General features: G+C 36.9%; 1 protein-coding gene across 1 annotated transcript in view; it reads left to right on the plus strand.

Annotated features, from left to right (window-relative positions):
• EFCAB3 (EF-hand calcium binding domain 3) overlaps positions 1–20,284 on the plus strand; it is a 97,920-nt gene that overhangs the window by 21,546 nt on the left and 56,090 nt on the right. The window contains exons 8-16 of the mRNA XM_053568994.1: positions 78–131; positions 639–743; positions 2,488–2,541; positions 3,136–3,240; positions 3,880–3,933; positions 4,631–4,735; positions 9,884–9,937; positions 12,095–12,199; positions 14,122–14,175. Coding sequence (XP_053424969.1) covers positions 78–131; positions 639–743; positions 2,488–2,541; positions 3,136–3,240; positions 3,880–3,933; positions 4,631–4,735; positions 9,884–9,937; positions 12,095–12,199; positions 14,122–14,175 — 690 coding nt within the window. The remainder of the gene's footprint in view (positions 1–77; positions 132–638; positions 744–2,487; positions 2,542–3,135; positions 3,241–3,879; positions 3,934–4,630; positions 4,736–9,883; positions 9,938–12,094; positions 12,200–14,121; positions 14,176–20,284) is intronic.

Consider the following 20,284-nt stretch of genomic DNA (forward strand, 5'->3'; position numbering starts at 1 on the left):
CAAAAAAATAAAATAAAATAAAATTATAGAGTTTATCATCATTTTTCTTTTGACTCAAATTCTAATATATCTTACAGGAGATGGGAAGGTGTATAAGAAAAGATTACTGGATAGTATAAAGCTTCTCAAAGGTAAGAATTATGAGAAAAGCAGCTAAAATTTATTGTGTTTTGCATTTTCTTTTGAAAAATCCCTCACTGAATAGAATCTTGCTATTCTGCTATTCCTCCAGTTTACTGATTCAGAATTTATGCCTCATAACCTACCGTTCTTCTTTTAGTATAAGTATATTTGAGAAAGTAATTGTTATACAGGGTGGCCATAAAGTTAATGTGCAATTTAAAATAGTGTGCAATTTTTAATTGCACATGAACTTTATGGCCACCCTATATATCACTGTAGCAAGTTTGAAATTCTCATTTCATTTAGGATTACCATCTTTATCACAATTCATCACAGTAGTATAATTATTCTTTTTCATCAATTGAAAGTTACAGCTCAGTGGTGAGAGAGCATTTTCTTTTCTCAACTCTAATGCTGACTATCTGTGCAACCAATATGTTTCACTCTCCACTTAGCATAGAGCTTCCATTTCTTCAAATTTCTGTGTTTCTTTTTTGCCTCTCTTAATTCTTAAGGGAAAAAATTCAATGTCAATAATCTGGAAAACCTTTTGAAGAACATGGAAATTGAGGCTGAGAAAGAGGAGTATGAGGATCTACTGAAACACCTGCCGGTTGATGGTGAGTATTTCACACACCCCTGTGCCTAGGAGGAACCTCAGGTCTCCTGTAGCAGGGCCTCTTAAAGTAAACCTAATTTTTAATCTCTTTGAAAGACTTATGCTCACTCCTGTAATCCTAGCACTCTGGGAGGCCAAGGCAGGTGGATTGCCTGAGATCACAGGTTCGAGACCAACCTGAGCCAGAGCAAGACCTCATCTCTAAAAAATAGCCAGGAATTGTGGCGGGTGCCTATTGTCCCAGCTACCTGGGAGGCTGAGGCAAGAGAATCGTTTAAGCCCAAGAGTTTGAGGTTGCTGTGAGCTATGACGCTATGGCACTCTACCCAGGGCAACAAAGTGAGACTCTGTCTCAAAAAAAAGAAAAAAAAAAAAACTTATGAAATATTTCAAACATACACAAAAACAGGGAACAATCTAACCGTGTGCCCCTGACAGAGTTAATAAATATTACCACTTTACCATATTTGCTTCATATATCTTCCTTCCTTCCCTCCTTTCTTCCCAAATGTACCATTTTTAACAAGATAAATTTCATTAATGACTCAATATGATCATTTTTAATCGGACAAAAATGTCAAAGACAAAGCTAGAATATTCTTTAGGAAGAAATTGCTAAGGGATGAACCCCTGGCTAAGATTTCTTCATTACATGGCTCTGGGATTCAAATGCAGAGCTGGTGTCTTCTCCATAAGAAACAAGCTTTCATCAGAAAGCCAGACAGTACATCTTTGGGTAGAGCCACCAGATGCCAACCCAAAATAAACAAGTAGTTCTTCTTCCCTAAATCAGGGGTTCTGTTTAGGGAGGTGTAACTAATGTAGGCCACTGCTACCAGCCAATGTCTTATCTTCTGTGCTGCCTTTACCTGTAGCTGGCCCTAACATCGAAATCATTTTTGTCCTAATCTGTAGTTTAATACCTCATTCTACTTGGGTTTTACAATGTTGGTAATTATTCATACTTTTATCTGGCTCCTTTTCCTATTCTGAAAAAAATTATCATAAATTACTCTTTAATTGTGATATTGTCCCCACACATTAGTTTGGGGTCTGCACAATGCTTCCTACCAGAAAAGGTATTGTTACCAGTGAGGTGTTTTTTAGAATACTTAACTTTTATAAAACATGGTATAATATTTTTTTTCTAATCCATTATTGTGACTATTTCTGTACCATTGGGATTCTTTCATTCATTTAGCTAGCACAGACAATATGCAAAACAATAAAGAGTGGACAATTTATACATGGTAATATAAGAAAATTAAGGCATAAGCCCTGCTCTCAAATAGCATACAGTCTTGAGGGGTAGAGGTGGGGACATAAGCAAAATTTAAAGAGTGAGAATATGGTATTCTATTAACATTTGAGAGTTAGCTGCTAATGAGTGACTTCTAGGTTTCAAATTCAATCATGTCTATTGAAATAGATACCCTTGACGGGTCTGAAATTGGGAGATGCCTATGAATGGACTACTATTAAACATGCTTCCTCTCTATGTTAAGAGTCATTTGCTAGTTTATAGAAGGTGATATTAAATAGATGCTCACTTTAAACTTATATCTGATCTTTTTCTGTCCTCTGTTTCTTTCTTTTCTTTTTTTTTTTTTTTTAGTTAAAAGAGTTACCAGAGAAAATTGGTAATAACAACTGAATTCCAACCCTTTACATAACAACTTAAGTTTTCATATCACTTTTCTCAGTCTAAGATTTGGTCTCTGTGCCCAAATTGTCTTTTCTTACAGAGAATGAAATGGTTGATTTGAATGTGGTAATGGATGAAGCTAAAGCTTTTACAGGTGAGTAAAAAGTTTATGGTGAAAGGGGTATTTATTATTAATTAAGACTGTAAGCATTATAGAGAAAAAAATGGGAATGTTTTCTCTCCATGCTATTACTAACATGCTAAATTGACTCCCTCACAAACTTAACAATTAAATGTTTGCTTCATAATCTTAACGTTTGAGCTAGGATTTTTCCTATGGAGACCTATACTGTGTAGAGTTTTGAACAATAGGTTTTTCCACTTCACAGTTGTTTGAACAGCCACAACATAAGTCAACACTGTTCATTCTCAAGGTGAAGCTTGTGTAGTATAGCTGAGAAGTATGGTTCTGTCTCAAAAGACCACATCATTCAGATAATATGGTAGTATTTGACTTGTATGTAGAATTATGCTTGGCTTTTTTCTCCTGAATTAAAAGTATAAATTCTGTATCTGACTTAAACTACATATCTTTATGTACTTTGAATTCTATATAGTTTAACAAGTTTCATTGTAAATTTGTCCTTTTAATTAAGGATAATTCCACAGGGACAATCTTTATCATAATTTGAAGTCATTAGTCTATTCCTAAAATTCTTACCTGTTAGCCATTCCCATCTTTCCAAAGGAGAGAAGGTTAATGTCAATAACCTGGGCAATGTGCTGAGAAGGATGGGGCTTGTACTCACCGAACAGGAGCACCAGGAGCTGCTACAGAGTCTGCCAGTTCACAGTGAGTATTTAGCACATCCTTTGAAGCTTGAATTTAGGAATTTGTGTGTGAAAACTTCTTAAATTGTGTGTGTGTGTGCCCAACAAAACTCATGTAGTAAACTCAGTTCTCACACTAAAAAAAAAAAATCCTGTTGCCTATTTGTGTTCCTTATATATTGAAAGTTGGCAACATCTTTCACTAGTCTCCCACCATCCAAGCTAAATTATTCCTGTTTCCCTGAGAGCACTGTCTAATCTAAATCATGACCAAAGAGAAGAGGGAAACCAGAGGAGTAAGAGAAGGAAGGAAAAGGGGAAAGAAACGGAGAAATGAAAATTGTTTTTAGTTCAACCAATAGGTAGATTTACAACAGTGAAAGCCTTCTTTATCTTTCTTTTTTTTTTTTTTTTTTGTGATTTTTTTTGGCCGGGGCTGGGTTTGAACCCACCACCTCTGACATATGGGACCAGCGCCCTACTCCTTGAGCCACAGGCGCCGCCCTATCTTTCATTTAATTTATCTGAGAATAACTTAGAATAAAATTCCAAACAAACTGGAAACATCTTTTTTTCCAAATTATACATGTTGTGTCATCTTTGTGCTTTGTTAATCTTCCCATCATTTAACCTATATTTTGAATTGGGTCTTATCTTACAGCTGGTGGAAAAGTATATAAGAATAGATTGCTGAAAGGTGTGAAGGCCCTCAGTGGTGAGTGAGAAGCATGAGCAAGTAAAAAAAACCTTATGTTTAGCGTTTTCTTTTAAATGTTCCAACTTTGCTTCCTGCCAATTTGTTGATCCACTGTTGTTGAGTTACAACTTACTATTTTCTTGAATGCACTGATGTTTTGGTTTGTAAGTTAAGTATCAAATTACTACAGGTAGTTCCTAACACTGTTTCTGACTAGACCTGTATAGAGTAGTTGCTTCAGCCACAGTCATTAGACTTGCCTCCTCCTCTCCATTGACCTGTGGAAAACTGAGGCAGAGCCCCCTGAATCAGTATGAAGAGACATATCCTATTGCCCCTTTCCATGCTACTCTGTAAGAACAATTATTCTTTTAGAAAAATATTGCTAAAAACACTACAAGAAAATTATAACTCTAACCACTTAAAAAATGGATATAAAGAAGTGGAAATCCTTCTACCTCCCAACCCAATCCATCCCCAAAAAGCTAAATACTGCTTATAATTCAGTGGTTATCCTTCTAAAGTTTTTCCTACTTTTAAAAGACAAATATAAACCTAGGGAGATACACACACACACACCACACACAGGTTAATAGTTTCTTTGTGCTCTTGTGCTTTTAATTCTTCAGTTGGGGTTTTTGACGATGACCATGATTAGCACTTTTACTATTAAGCATCAATATTCATGCTCTTATTCCTTCTTTTATTTTCTAAGGGCCAAGGGTCAAAGTTAAAAAAGTGGAACCTTTTTTGGAAAACATGGAAATTAGAATCAAGGATGCAGAACTTCACAAACTAATAACCCAACTACAAAGCGATGGTAAGTGATATAGACATCACTATGCTCTTCAGAGAAACATCAAGCCCTTCTATTAGAACTATTGAAAACAGCCTTTTTAGCATAATAATTAAGTAATGCAATGACTTAATCCTGACATATGAAAAAATGTCATCTTCAAAAATGCTTTTGAAAAGCTATGTCAGGGATGCCACTTGCAGTACTCAGCCATGCTTGGGAATGCCACATACTTAAGGAGCTGAAAGAAAAATGAATTGAAGGGTGAACATTTAAGAGAAAAAGTAATAAAGTTAAAGTTAAATTATAAAATAGGAGAGAATGGTTGCAAAATAGAGGTTTTTCCCTAAGGTTGAAAAAGTTCTTGTACACTAAGAAACATACTAAGAGTAGAAAAATAGGCATATATGCAAATAGGTAATCCAGAGGAGAGGAAATGTAAGTGTCCAGATAACATGTAAGAAGATGTTTAACTCACCAATAATCATTAAAATACAAAATAAAACATAAAAAGAAATATTTTCACTTATTGGACTGGCAAAAATTAACATGATGATATTTCTTGTGAGAGTATGAGGAAAGAGATTGGTAAATTTCAGGTGAGAGTCTCCATTGCTATATATCCTTTTGGAAAAGTCATCTGACAGTATCTAAGCAGGGGTGGGAATCTTCCCTTTCCCTGGTGAATCTAGCCTACATTCCTTGTCTGCAGCGTATAGAATTTGTGCTAAGTCCTGGTGTCTGTTTTCTCACAGATTTGCTGAAAAATAATTTAATCTTACTTAATCTTAGTTTCTGCATATGTAAAATGAAGAGTTGAGTGAAAGGTTCCTCTGTGGTCATTTCCTGCTCTGAAATTAAATAGATGATGTGTACAAAGTATTCTAGACTTGATGCAGTCTAGAATACTCAGTAAATGTTAGTGATGATAATGGCGGTGGTGGTGGTGATGATGATAGGAAAGATGGAAAGACATTGAAAAAGAACAGAAAGAAGAACAAAAGGAAATTCTGTGAGTTATAAATCAATTTTGCCTGTTACAAAAATATAAGTCCTAGCAGAACATTATTTATTAATTATGACTTTATGACAAATAAATAAAGCAAGATGTAATTTAAAACATTTTACAAGAAATACCCCTGGGCTCACTGTCTTTCTCCCATACTATTCCTGTTCTTATTCTTGTCCACTTCAATATCTTCCATATAGATCAGGGGCTTTACCTTCTTTCTTTTCTTTTTTTCTTTTTGAGACAGAACCTCAAGCTGTCACCCTGTAGAATGCTGTGGCATCATAGCTCACAGCAACCTCCAGTTCCTGGGCTCAAGTGATTCTCCTGCCTCCACCTCCCAAGTAGCTGGGACTACAGGCACCCGCCACAGTGCCCAGCTGTTTTTTGGTTGCAGCCGTCATTGTTGTTTGGTGGGCCCAGGCTGGATTCGAACCCGCCAACTAACGTGTATGTAGCTGGCGCCTTAGCCTCTTGAGCCACAGGCGCGGAGCCACGGGGGCTTTTCAATTTACTGTGCCATGGACCCCTTTGAAAGTCTGATGAATGAACCACTTTTGAGTATGTTTCAAAATGTATAACACAAAATGCATAAGATTATAAAGAAACAAATTATATTAAAATATAATTTATCAAAACATTAAAAATACAAAGTATTAGTACTTATTAAAACATTTAAGAATTTCTAGAAGCACATCAAATCATTATTATAATTTTAAAACAATGATGAGCATAAGCAACATTTCAACATATTTGCAACAACTATGATATGAAAATGTCAGTGATTTATATTAGCAATGAAGTCACAGGTTCTGCGACTACTACCATATTTTGGTACCTACATTAATAATTGAAGAAAATACTAAATTTAAGTTAATTGTTAGTGACAATAAAGACATATTTTTTTCCCATTCAAGCTCAAGATCTCCCTGAATTCTGTCAATACAGGGTCCTTGGACCCAAACCCTGAGAGAGGTCAGCCATTCACCACTCTGACCTCCTGTTCCTTGATATCTTTTTTAACTTAAATCACTTTTTCTTCCTTTCCACCTAATTACTACTCACATGGTAATGACCTAGACCTTATGCTCATCTAATATTTTATCACCTCCCAAATCCATTTCATATACCCACTCTCTAATCTTTATCCTTCTCATTCACTTACTATGCAGACATTTCTGCCGTAACAAACTCCTGTTCTATAAAATTGGCCACCAAAATAATTGAGCTTATGGGATAAATTCTGGAAGCACCCTCCAAATAAATCTTTGTCACTTTGTAACCAGAACATTAACAAAAACACTAATTAATATAATACCATGTGAGGAAATTTGTTCAGCCCGGGCAAATAATTCAGAGTGGCTAAAAGACATTTTAAAATATATACACATATACACACTCACACATACATAAAGAGGTGAAAAGAGGTGAAAAAAGAGGTGAAAAGCTGGCTTGCCATTCTGGAATAGTGTAAATGGAAGTAGAGTTCTGAATGGGTAAACCTGGCATCCCCTCCTACATCACAGACACTTAGCTTTTAAATATCATTAAAATAAACCAGAAATGTCTCTTGCTGTAGCCAACCTAGGACGTTTTCTTTTCTTACTAACGTTTATAATTCTACTTTTCTTACTGAAGAAGAATTATGTATAAAGCAACACACTTTTCACATTACTGTGACATGATTCCATTTCTTAATTGAATATGATGAACTGGTGCCACTGGAACATGTGCTGTAGCAGAACAAGGGTTTAGAATGCTAGCTCCAGCCATCCTCCAGCCACAGGGACACCTTTGTGCCTTTGACCCTGCTATTCTTCCATTATTCAACAACCCCACCACCTCCATGTCCTCATGTCCTTCCTCCCTTAAATTAGACTCAGTGCTTAAACATCATATGAGCTTACAAACTATCAGAACAAACTATCAGTTTTGATTGGCAAAATCTCAGCCATCTCCTTACTCCATTCTGGAACAACTTGACGTTCCTGAAGATCACAAAAGCATGCTAATGAGCTCACTTTACATAATGACCACAAATTTCAAGGCATTCCTTAACATTGCCAAAGGAGTACCTGCTATGCTTTCCAAGTAAATTCACTTTCTAACTCTCAAAATTTTGCACCTTCTCTGTTCAGATTTCATCTTAATAAAAATATCCATCTATCCTTTTGATTGTGGGAGAGGAGAAGACTAGGTTTCATCCTTCATTTCTCCTTCCCTCATAACCCATATTCAAATCCAGGTTCTACCTGAAAGATATATTCAGAATCCATCTGAATATATGATGGATTATCACCATCCCCACTACTGCAACCACAGCCCAAGCCACCATCATCTCTTTCCTGGCCACTGAAACAATCTTCTATGTCATCTACATTCCTCCAGTTTCTTCATCCTGCATGCACCAACCAGAGTGTTCTTTTGAAAACTGAAATCATGTCAAATTGCTCCCCTTCCAATGACATCCCATTGCAACCAAAATAAATTCCAAACTTTATCATCAAGCCCTACAAGGCCCTGCATGATTTGGCCCCTGTCACACTGGCCTCTGTCTCTCAATCATGTCAAATCCATTCTCATCTTAGGACTATTGCACATACTCTTCCTCTACTTGGAATGTCCTTTCCCCAATTCTTCTCATGGCTACCCCCTTCTCATCATCCAAATAGACCCTCCTCAGAGAGGGCTTCCCTGACCTCCCTATCTAAAGCAATCTCATTCAGCCAGGCACGGTGGCTCACACCTGAATCCTAGCACTTTGGCAGGCCAAAATGGGAGAATTGCTTGAGCTCAGGTATTTGAGACCACCCCAAGCAAGAGCAAGACTCCATCTCTACTAAAAAATAGAAAAATCAGCTGGGTGTTGTGGCATGTGCCTGTACTCCCAGCTATGCAGGAGGCTGAGGCAAGAGGATCACTTAAGCCCAGGAGTTTGAGGTTGCTGTTAGCTAGGATGAGACCACAGCACTCTAGCCTGGAGCAACAGAGTGAAACTGTCAAAAAGAAAAGAAAAGAAAGAGAGCAATCTCATCCTTTATTACTCTTTATTATTTTTGATAGCACCTTAACAGTTCTTCAGATTATCCTTTTTGTTTATATGTTTCTCATCTGTCTCACTCACTAAATTGTACACTCCTTTAGAGCAAGAACTTTGTCAGCTTGCTTGCTTACTTTTGCATCTTAGCAATGTGCCTGGCACATAAAAGGTGATCCATAAATGTTTCCTAATTAACTTACTAAATAAAAATATATAGGTTTAGGGTCCTTTGTCCTGTCTCCCTAAACTTAACTATCACTTCTTAAGAACTAATCACTTCTTAATTTAGACCACTGGTGGTCTCTAAAGCAAAGAAAAAAATTGTTATAAATTAAAAGCTTTCTTTGTTTCTAAGGTAACACTGTTATCTCTCAGGGTAAGTCCATCAAACTGTAAGAAAAATTTTAAAAACATTTAAGATAGGGGGCTCAGCACCTGTGTCTCAAGCGGCTAAGGCGCCAGCCACATACACCTGAACTGGAAGGTTTGAATCCAGCTTGGGCCCACCAAACAACAATGACGGTTGCAACCAAAAAATAGCCAGGTGTTGTGGTAGGTGCCTGTAGTCCCAGCAACTTGAGAGGCTTGGGAGGCGGAGGCAGGAGAATCGCTTAAGCCCAGGAGTTGGAGGTTGCTGTGAGCTGTGATGGCACAGCACTCTACCCAGGGCAACAGCTTGAGGCTCTGTCTCAAAAAAAAAATTTTTTTTAAGATAAGGCTCGGCACCCATAGCACAGTGGTTATGGCCCCAGCCACATACTCTGAGGCTTGCAGGTTCAAACACAACAAAAAAATAGCCAGGTGTTGTGCTGGGTGCCTGTAGTCCCAGCTACTTGGGAGGCTGAGGCAAAAGAATCACTTGAGCCCAAGAGTTTGAGGTTGCTGTGAGCTGTGATGTCACAGCGCTCTATTAAAGGTGACATAGTGAGACTCTATGTCAAAAAAAAAAAATTAAGATAACACTGCTATCTCTCAGGATAAGTCCATAAAAGCCTATGAAAAAAATTCTCTAAAAGGCTACTGAATTCTTATCATCATAGTTTCAGAATGTAATACAGCATAAATTTTGTACTTCTCAGGAACATTTTATCTGATTCTGAAGTATATTTCCCTTGCCTTACAGATGAAAGAACAGCTGATCTGCATGAGTTGCTGGATACTGTCAGTTACATCAAGGGTGAGTTGTAAGCCATGATGTTATTTGTTGTATGTTATATTTTACACATTATATGTTGTAAATAGCATCTTATGGGAGGCTGAGGCAGGAGGATCACTTCAGCCCAGGAGTTTGAGGCTGCAGTAAGCTTTGATGACACCACTGTACTCTAGGCCAGGCAACAAAGCAAGATTCTGTCTAAAAAAAAAATTATATATATATGTGTGTGTATATATATATATATCATTACTTTATAATTAATAGTGGAGAAAAATGTTTCCCATTCATAAGTGTTTAAATGTTTTCTTTTTTTTGAGACAGAGTCTCACTATGTCACCCTCAGTAGAATGCCATGGAGTCACAGCCCACAGCAACCTCAAACTCTTGGGCTTAAGTGAGTCTCTTGCCTCAGCCTCCTAAGTAGCTGGGACTACAGGTGCCCACCACAATGCCCAGCTATTTTTTTGGTGTAGTTGTCATTGTTGTTTAGCAGGCCCAGGCCAGGTTTGAACCCACCAGCCCCTGTGAATGTGGCTGGCGCCCTAGCTGCTGAGCTACAGGCACCAAGCCTTTAATGTTTTATTATAATATATGTTCCACTTTTGTGGATTCTGCTGAACTTGAGTAAATAATAACAAATCTGTATTTATTTATCAGTGCCCATACTAGTCTCTGAAATCTTCCGCAAAAGAGTTCTTCAATATAATAATAGATAATACTCATTAAGAGCTACAGAACTATTCACACCCTTTTCCTCAGTAATTTCACTGCTAGAAATTTATCCTAAGTAAATAATTTTATTGAGGCTTAGCGCCTGTGGCTCAAGCGGCTAAGGCGCCAGCCACATACACCTGAGCTGGCGGGTTCGAATCCAGCCCAAGCCCACCACACAGCAATGAAGGCTGCAATCAAAAAATAGCCAGGCATTGTGGTGGGTGCCTGTAGTCCCAGCTACTTGGGAGGTGGAGGCAGGAGAATTGCTTGAGCCCAGGAGTTGGAGGTTGCTGTGAGCTGTGATGCCACGGCACTCTACCCAGGGTAACAGCTTGAGGCTCTGTCTCAAAAATAATAATAATAATAATAATTTTAGTGACTAAAAGGAAAAAACCTCTACCTAAAACATTCATTCTCATAACAGTGATAAAATTGAAACAGTTTAGAAATATCTAATCATATGGGATTACTACATAAACCATGGTATATCAATTTAATGAGATAATGTGTTGAAATTATAATTTTAAAGATTATATGGCAACTTAGAAACATGTTTATGAAGCAATGATTTTAAGTAGGACAAGCAAAATTCAGAATTATACATATATGAGATTTTCACATTGTAAAAGTACAGTCTCATTGTCAAAGATGAGAATGCAATATGAAAAAAAATTGTTCTTGTGATTGTGTGGTAGAATTATATTTTCCTCTTTTACATTAATCTTTAATATTACTACATTATTTTTACAACGAATGAGGAAAAATTCATTGTGATAGTTTTGAGATGAATAAAAGTCTTGAAATGTATAATGACGAGAGATGCAAACTACAGCCAAACATATTATTAAATAAATGGAAAATTAAATTTTAAAAAGTGGTCCGTAGAAAAAATTGAACAATACTTACATAATAATACATAAATCTCTATGTGTAGCTTAAGTTGCTATGGATTTTGAAACAACCCACCAGTCAATTCCTAACCCCTGGTGTACTTTCTTCTTTGTAGCTACCTACTGGTTCCATAAACCAGAATTAAAGACAGTATTTTTTTTGCTGGCCTTCCTATTAATTCTTGGTGCTGATATATATAAGCACAGATAATGTTTTTCATCCTTTATAAATAATAATATTTCTAGCCAGGTGTGGTGGCTCACACCTGTAATACTAGCACTCTGGGAGACCAAGGCAAGTGGCTTGCCTGAGCTCACAGGTTCGAGACCAGACTGAGCCAGAGCAAGACCTCGTCTCTAACATAGCCAGGTGTTGTGGTGGGCACCTGTAGTCCCAGCTACTTGGGAGGCTGAAACAAGAGGATTGCTGGAGCCCAAGAGTTTGAGGTTATTGTGAGCTGTGACATCACGGCACTCTACCGAGGGCAAGAGAGTGAGACTCTGTCTCTAATAACAATAATAATAATAATAATAATAATAATATTTCTGCAATTCATTTCTCATCTTTTCTAAGGAGAGGTGATTAATGTCCAGAGTTTAGACAACTTACTAGCAAGTGAAGGGATTAAGCTCACAGAAGAAGAAAAGAAGGAGTTGATGCCTCATTTGATATTTAACGGTGAGGTGTTTTTCTTTGTTGTTGTTTTTTTTTTTTATAATTCTATTATCTTCTTAGGAGTGTATTTTTGTTATCCTGTATATAAGAACCTCAGAATTGATACTATCTTTATATCACCTAGTTAGCTTCTCAAACTCAAATGTGCATATGAATCACCTGGGCATCTTGTGATTTTGATTCAGATTTTGATTCAGGCAGATTTTGATTCAGATCTAGGGTAGAGCCTGAGGCTGTGCAGTTCCAACAAGCTCCCAGGTGATGCCAGTTATGCTGGTCCACAAACAACATTTTTCTTGTCAAAGACCAAAAAAAATGAGATGATAATGTTAAAATTGTTCCTGGACTTTGATTTCTTAAATCACAAATACAATTAATATGCTAATTTGTGCCTGAGGTCATGATTTTAGGAAAAAAAGGAAGGAAAAATATTATAGTGATTGAAACTAGAAAATAAAAATGAGTATAATAGAGAGATACCTAGAAGAAGCAAGGGAAATTTGGGGTTGGTTGATTGTTTATTGAAATTTTTATTGTTTATTGTGTCTAGTTACAAGATTTAATGGCTCTTGTGTTATATAACTGCTTTTGTATTTCCACTAATTTCTTTGTTTTGATACCATAAGAATGTAATCTAAGCACATTGGAAGGTAGCATTTCCTACTATTAATATAATGCTTCAGTGATATTATCAGATAGTTTCTCTGCAGCTCTGGCCTTGAATTTAAAAGATTGTATATTGATTTATTCAACAAACAAATATTTATTGGTCACTGAATATGTTCATGCACTATACTGGGTTCTAGGGATGTAACACTCAAGAAGGGTGTCATACTTAGCTTTCTCTGCTAAGCCCAGCTAAAAATAGGAGATAAAACACTGAAGCATTATTTTACTCAAATCATAGTTTTATAGCAATAAATTTAAAACAATTTATTGTAAACATCTCCATTTTCTATTCTCTCCACTTTGTCATTTCTTCCTATTCACCTACACTCTCATCCTTTCCTCTCTTCTGTTTAAGATATTCTTCACAACCCTTACAAATCCACTACACTGGACCTCACCTTTCCTTTAATACTTTAAAAATGACTCCCTTAGGGCTGGGCACAGTGGCTCACACTGTCAGTACTCGTAGCACTCTGGGAAGCCAAGGCAAGTGGATTGCCTGAGCTCACAGGTTCAAGATCAGCCTGAGCCAGAGCAAGAACTCATCTCTAAAAATAGTCGGGTGTTGTGGCAGACACCTGTAGTCCCATCTACTTGGGAGGCTGAGGCAAGAGAATTGCTTAAGCCCAAGAGTTTGAGGTTGCTATGAGCCGTGACGCCATAGCAGTCTACTGAGGGCGACAAAGTGAGACTCTGTCTCAAAAAAAAAAAGAAATGACTCCCTTAATAAATTCCTTTCCAACATGTTCATTTTCATCTATCAATTTCCACACTGCCTATAAAAAGGAAAGCTGCCTTCAAATCAGTCTTTATATAGCAGTGATCAGAAGCCTTCATGGCTCCTTCCTCTGCTCCAAAAAACATCCAAACAAAACCCACCGCAACATAACCTACATGTACTTCTCAGCTTTCTCCTCCACTACTGCCAACATACTATGCTCCAAACTAACTGAACTACCCACAGTTCCTTCAGATTGCCTTGTTCCTTCCCACTATTGTCCCTTTGATTAATATAATTTCTTGAAACACAGAAAATAGGAACTTCATTGAAGAAGTAGAGATACTTGTCTCCCTGAAAGATGAATCCTCTTTTCCATCATACTTACTTGAAAGAAAAGAGTCCAAATTCGAAAGCAGTTTCTAATTCTTCCAACTTGTGGAAGAAGATTTAGCTCACTATATTATTTTTAATAATTTCAAAACTTTCATCAATTTTTATGTGGCTGCCTGTGTATATGAATCAAAATGTTTTACAGGATATGGGAAGGTCAACGTGCAGTCAATAATGGAAGGCCTGAAGAAGCTTAAACGTGAGTGAAAACTTATGATATAATAATGAACTTGATACTTTGATGCTATCATTTATTTTTATGTGTTTTTCACATAAAAGTAACTCATTCATTACAGAAAGTTTCTATATTTGGAAAATGAAACAATGAAAAAAGGGAAATTTCAGGGCGGCACCTGTGGCTCAGTGAGTAGGGCGCTGGCCCCATATATACTAAAGGTGGCGGGTTCGAACCCGGCCCCAGCCAAACTGCAACAACAACAACAAAAAAATAGCCAGGCATTGTTGTGGTGGGCCCCTGTAGTCCCAGCTACTCGGGAGGCTGAGGCAAGAGAATCACCTAAGCCCAAGAGCTGGAGGTTGCTGTGAGCTGTAACACCATGGTACTCTACCAAGTGCAACAAAGTGAGACTCTGTCTCTAAAAAAAAGGGGGGGAAATTTTAATAATTCTGTCATCCAATGATAATTCATAATTTTACACTATAATTTTTTCTTCATTCATGCACAATTTTATGCATTTTTGTCCACTTCCAACTTATTTACATTCCAATTTCTTACTAATACTAAAGTCTTATCTATTTATAAATATATCTAATGATCTAAAATTCCTTTCTTGATGCCTCTGAAGTTTAATAAATAATCTTGGTACTTTTCTTTTGCAGACCCCTTAGTATATTTAATTATTTCGAAAATAAGTTTCCCTTTGGCAAAATGCTATGATCTGTACTTACATAGCAAAGACAGAGTGGAAGGTTTGAACATCATGCTGTGAAACTGATCAGAAGAGGCAAAGTAAAACTTGTCTCTTCCCTCTTCCCACACACAAACAACCTCAATCTTGAATTCATTTTATGTAATTTTGATTTGCTCTCTGCACCTGCATTTCCCAAAAGCTGTGACAAAAATATTGGTGTGTCTCTGCAAGCCTGCATTTCACAAAGAAAGATTTAAGGCTGGGTGTGGTGGCTCACACCTGTAAGCCTAGCACTATGGAATATCAAGGTGGGAGGATCACTTAAGGGCATCATCATGTGCACCTGTAGTCCCAGCTACTCAGGAGACTAAGGCAGGAGGATCGCTTGAGCCCAGGAATTTGAGGTTGCAGTGAGCTATGCTGATGCCACCACACTCTGTCCTGTGTGACACAGCAAGACTTTTATCTCAACAACAAAATTGTTAAAAATATCTAAGAATAAGATCTTTTATAAGATACTTATATAAGTACCAACAAAATGAATTTTAATAAGAGAAAATAAACTTAAATTCTGGGTACCCACACTTAACATTTTTAAATGAGTCTTGTTGTATTTTATTATTTGTAAAAGAAAAAAATATCATTTGAATTGGTCCAGTCTGTCCTACCTATCATGGGTTCTATGCTGTTGCTAGAAAACGTTCAGGAATGTTCACTTGTCAGCTTTTATTTCCAACATTTAAAATTGTATTGCTGAATTAGGGATAATGGAATCAATCTCCATGGTCATGTATAAGCTCTGTGTCCATCAATAAGTATTTATTGTGTACCCAGGCACAGGTGAAGAAAGTTTAGGGGTGCACAAGAGATAAGCAAGGTTCCGGCTCTCATTGAGGCTTAGTTTTTGAGTATATAATATGTGCTCAATAAATGCTTATTGATTGACTTTCAGATAATTGAAGAATCACTAACCCAAGCAGCTGTATCAAGGTCATTCTTGAGATAATCCTCCCTTCCTTGGCCAATCAGAACAAACAGTTCTAGAAAACTAACAACCCCAGGGAACATAGGAGAATCACTCAAATCAGAATTGGTTCTTTAAAGACATTTACTTACAAAGCTGGGAAAGCAGCTTTATAGTCCTCTCTTCTTACTTTATAGTCCTCTCTTCTTACTTTATAGTCCTCTCTCCTTACTTTATGGTCCTCTCTCCTTACCTTATGGTCCTCTCTCCCTCCTTTATGGTCCTCTCTTCTTACTTTATAGTCCTCTCTTCTTACTTTATGGTCCTCTCTCCTTACTTTATAGTCCTCTCTCCTTACTTTATGGTCCTCTCTCCTTACTTTATGGTCCTCTCTCCCTCCTTTATGGTCCTCTCTTCTTACTTTATGGTCCTCTCTTCTTACTTTATAGTCCTCTCTCCTTACTTTATGGTCCTCTCTCCTTACTTTATGGTCCTCTCTTCTTACTTTATGGTCCTCTCTCCTTACTTTATGGTCCTCTCTTCTTACTTTATGGTCCTCTCTCCTTACTTTATGGTCCTCTCTCCTTACTTTATGGTCCTCTCTCCTTACTTTATGGTCCTCTCTTCTTACTTTATGGTCCTCTCTCCTTACTTTATGGTCCTCTCTCCTTACTTTATGGTCCTCTCTCCTTACTTTATGGTCCTCTCTCCCTCCTTTATGGTCCTCTCTTCTTACTTTATGGTCCTCTCTCCTTACTTTATGGTCCTCTCTTCTTACTTTATGGTCCTCTCTCCTTACTTTATGGTCCTCTCTTCTTACTTTATAGTCCTCTCTCCTTTATGGTCCTCTCTCCTTACTTTATGGTCCTCTCTCCTTACTTTATGGTCCTCTCTTCTTACTTTATGGTCCTCTCTTCTTACTTTATGGTCCTCTCTCCTTACTTTATGGTCCTCTCTCCTTACTTTATGGTCCTCTCTTCTTACTTTATGGTCCTCTCTCCTTACTTTATGGTCCTCTCTCCTTACTTTATGGTCCTCTCTCCTTACTTTATGGTCCTCTCTCCTTACTTTATGGTCCTCTCTTCTTACTTTATGGTCCTCTCTCCTTACTTTATGGTCCTCTCTTCTTACTTTATAGTCCTCTCTTCTTACTTTATAGTCCTCTCTTCTTACTTTATAGTCCTCTCTCCTTACTTTATAGTCCTCTCTCCTTACTTTATAGTCCTCTCTTCTTACTTTATAGTCCTCTCTTCTTACTTTATAGTCCTCTCTTCTTACTTTATAGTCCTCTCTCCTTACTTTATAGTCCTCTCTCCTTACTTTATAGTCCTCTCTTCTTACTTTATAGTCCTCTCTTCTTACTTTATAGTCCTCTCTTCTTACTTTTCCATTACCTTCTTTCTCCTCTTCCATTTCTTCTTTTTTGCTTTTCTATTATCTTCTCTGTGTTTCTAAAAAATACATTTTCTTTCATTCCAGTTTCCCTTTCTTTTTCTAGTGTTATTCTTTCTTTCCTTCTCTCTTTATCAAAATATACACATTTCACAAGGCTATGCTGCTCGCCCAGGGGCTTCCTTCAATATGTAACCCCCAATCTGCCTACTGGCACAAAAATATATATTTTTTATTTATATATTTTTTGTTTTTATTAAATCAGAACTTTGTACATTGATGCATTTATGGGGTTTAGTGTACTGATTTGATATACAATGTGAAATGCTTATTGAACTAAGTAACACATCCATCACAATAATACTCTTTTCTTAATAGTTTTGAAATGTATGATTGCATCATGCACATTAGGTGAGGTTCCCCAAATGCCCTCCCTCCTCCCACCTCCCACCTCCTCTCTCCTCTCTCACCTCTTCCCTTCTACTTTCTACATTATAGTTATGTTTTACCTTTCATACAAATGTGTAGGGCAGTTGTCCTCAAACTTTTTAAACAGGGGGCCAATTCACTGTCCCTCAGACCATTGGAGGGTCAGACTATAGTTTAAAAAAACAAACTATGAACAAATTCCTATGTACACTGCACATATCTTATTTTGAAGTAAAAAACAAAACGGGAACAAATACAATTCACATCGCTTCATGTGCCCCGCAGGCTGCAGTTTGAGGACGCCTGGTATAGGTGATTATATATTGATTTCATAGTCGTATTGAGAACATTGGATACATTTTTTTCCATTCTTGAGATACTTTACTAAGAAGAATGTATTCCAGCTCCTACCAGGTAAAGATAAAAGATGTGAAGTCTCCATATTTTTTATGGCTGCACAGTATTCCATGGTACCACAATTTGCTAATCCATTAATGGTTTGATGGGCACTTGGGCTGTTTCCACGTCTTGGTAATTATGAATTTGGGTGCAATAAACATTCTGGTGCAAATATCTTTGTTGTAAAATTATTTTTGATCATCGGGTATGTACATAGTATAGGAATTGCAGGATTGAATGGTCTACTTTTAGTTCCTTGAGTATTCTCCAAACTTCTTTCCAAAAAAGTCATATTATCTTGCATTCCCATGAGCAGTATAAGTGTTCCCTTCTCTCCACATCCATGTCAACATTTGTAGTTTGGGGATTTTGTGATGTGGGCTAATCTTACTGGAGTTGGATGATATCTCAAAGTGGTTTTGATTTGCATTTCTCTGATGATTAAAGATGATGAGCATTTTTTCATGTGTTTGTAGGCCATGTGCGTGTCTTCTTCAGAAAAGTTTCTGTTCAAGTCTCTTGCCCACATAGAAATGGAGTTATTTGTTTTTCTCTTATTGATTAGTTTGAGTTCTCTGTGGATTCTAGTTATCAAAGTTTTGTCGGAAGCATAACCTGCAAAAATCTTCTCCCATTCTGAAGGTTGTCTGTTTGCTTTACTTACTGTGCTCTTGGCTGTGCAAAAGCTTTTTAGTTTGATCAGATCACAGTAATGGATTTTTGGTGTTGCTTCATTTGTTCAGGGGGTTCTTCTCATAAAATTTTCTCCAGGCTGATTTCTTCAAGTGTTTTCCCTGCACTCTCTTCTAGTATTTTTATAGTTTCATGTTTTAAGTTTAAGTCTTTTATCCAGTGAGAATCAAATTTTGTTAATGGTGAAAGGTAGGGGTCCAGTTTCAGTCTTCTACAGTTTGCCAGCCAGTTCACCCAGCACCATTTGTTAAATAGAGAGTCTTTCCCCCACTGAATATTTTTGATAGGCTTGTCAAAGATCAAATAATGCTTAAATAGATGGGTTCATCTCTTGGTTCTCTATTCTGTTCCATAAATCTACCTCTCTGTTTTTGTGCCAGTACCATGCTGTTTTGATCACTATAGATTTATAGTATAGCTTGATGTCTGGTAACATGATATCTCCTGATTTGTTTTTATTTCTGAGTAAGCTATTCGGGGTTTTTTCTGATTCCATATGAAATGAAGCACTACTTTTCAAGCTCTTTATGCACCATATGACAATGGTGCTTTAATAGGAATTGCATTAAATCAGAAAATTCTTTGGGTAGTATACACATTTTAACAATGTTGATTCTTCTCAGCCATGAGCATGGTATGCTTTTCCATTTGTTAACATCTTCAGCTATTTCTTTTCTCAGAGTTTCATAATTCTCTTTATAGAGATCTTTCACGTCCTTTGTTAGGTAAATTCCCAGATATTTCATCTTCTTTGGCATGACTGTAAAAGGAAAGAGTCCTTGAGTATATTTTCAGCCTGACTATTGTTGGCATATATAAATGCTACTGATTTGTAAGTATTGATTTCATATCCTGAGATGCTGCTGTATTCCTTGATTGCTTCTAAGAATTTTGTAGTTGACTCTCTGTGATTTTCTAGATATAGGATCACATCATCAGTGAAAAGTGAGAGTTTGATTTCTTCTGACCCTATTTGGATACTTTTGATCACCTTCTCTTGCCTGATTGCAATGGCTAACACTTCCACCCACTATGCTATGTTGAATAGCAGTGGAGACAGTGGGCATCCTTGCCTAGTTCCTGATCTCAGTGGAAATGTTTTCACTTTTACTTCATTCAGTATGATATTGACTGTTGGTTTGCTATAGATGGCCCTTATCAGTTTAAGAAATGCACCTTCTATGCCTATTTTCTTAAGTGTTCTGATCATGAAAGGATGCTGTATATTATCACAAGCTTTTCCTGCATCAATTGAGAGAATCAGAAGTTCTTTGTTTTTTATTTTATTTATGTGATGTATTATATTTATAGATTTGTATATATTGAACCAACCCTGTAACCCTAGAATAAAACCAATTTGATCATGGTGTATAATTTTTTTGATGTGTTGTTCAATTCTATTTGCTAAGATATCATTGAATATTTTTGCATCAATATTCATTAATATATTGGTCTATAATTTTCTTTCTTTGTTGGATCCTTTCCTGGTTTGGGGATCAGGGTGATATTTGCTTCATAGAATGTGTTGGGAAGTATTCCTTCTTTTTCCATGCTTTGGA

The sequence above is a fragment of the Nycticebus coucang genome, chromosome 18, assembly GCF_027406575.1.
Source record: "Nycticebus coucang isolate mNycCou1 chromosome 18, mNycCou1.pri, whole genome shotgun sequence".
Lineage (NCBI taxonomy): Eukaryota > Metazoa > Chordata > Mammalia > Primates > Lorisidae > Nycticebus > Nycticebus coucang.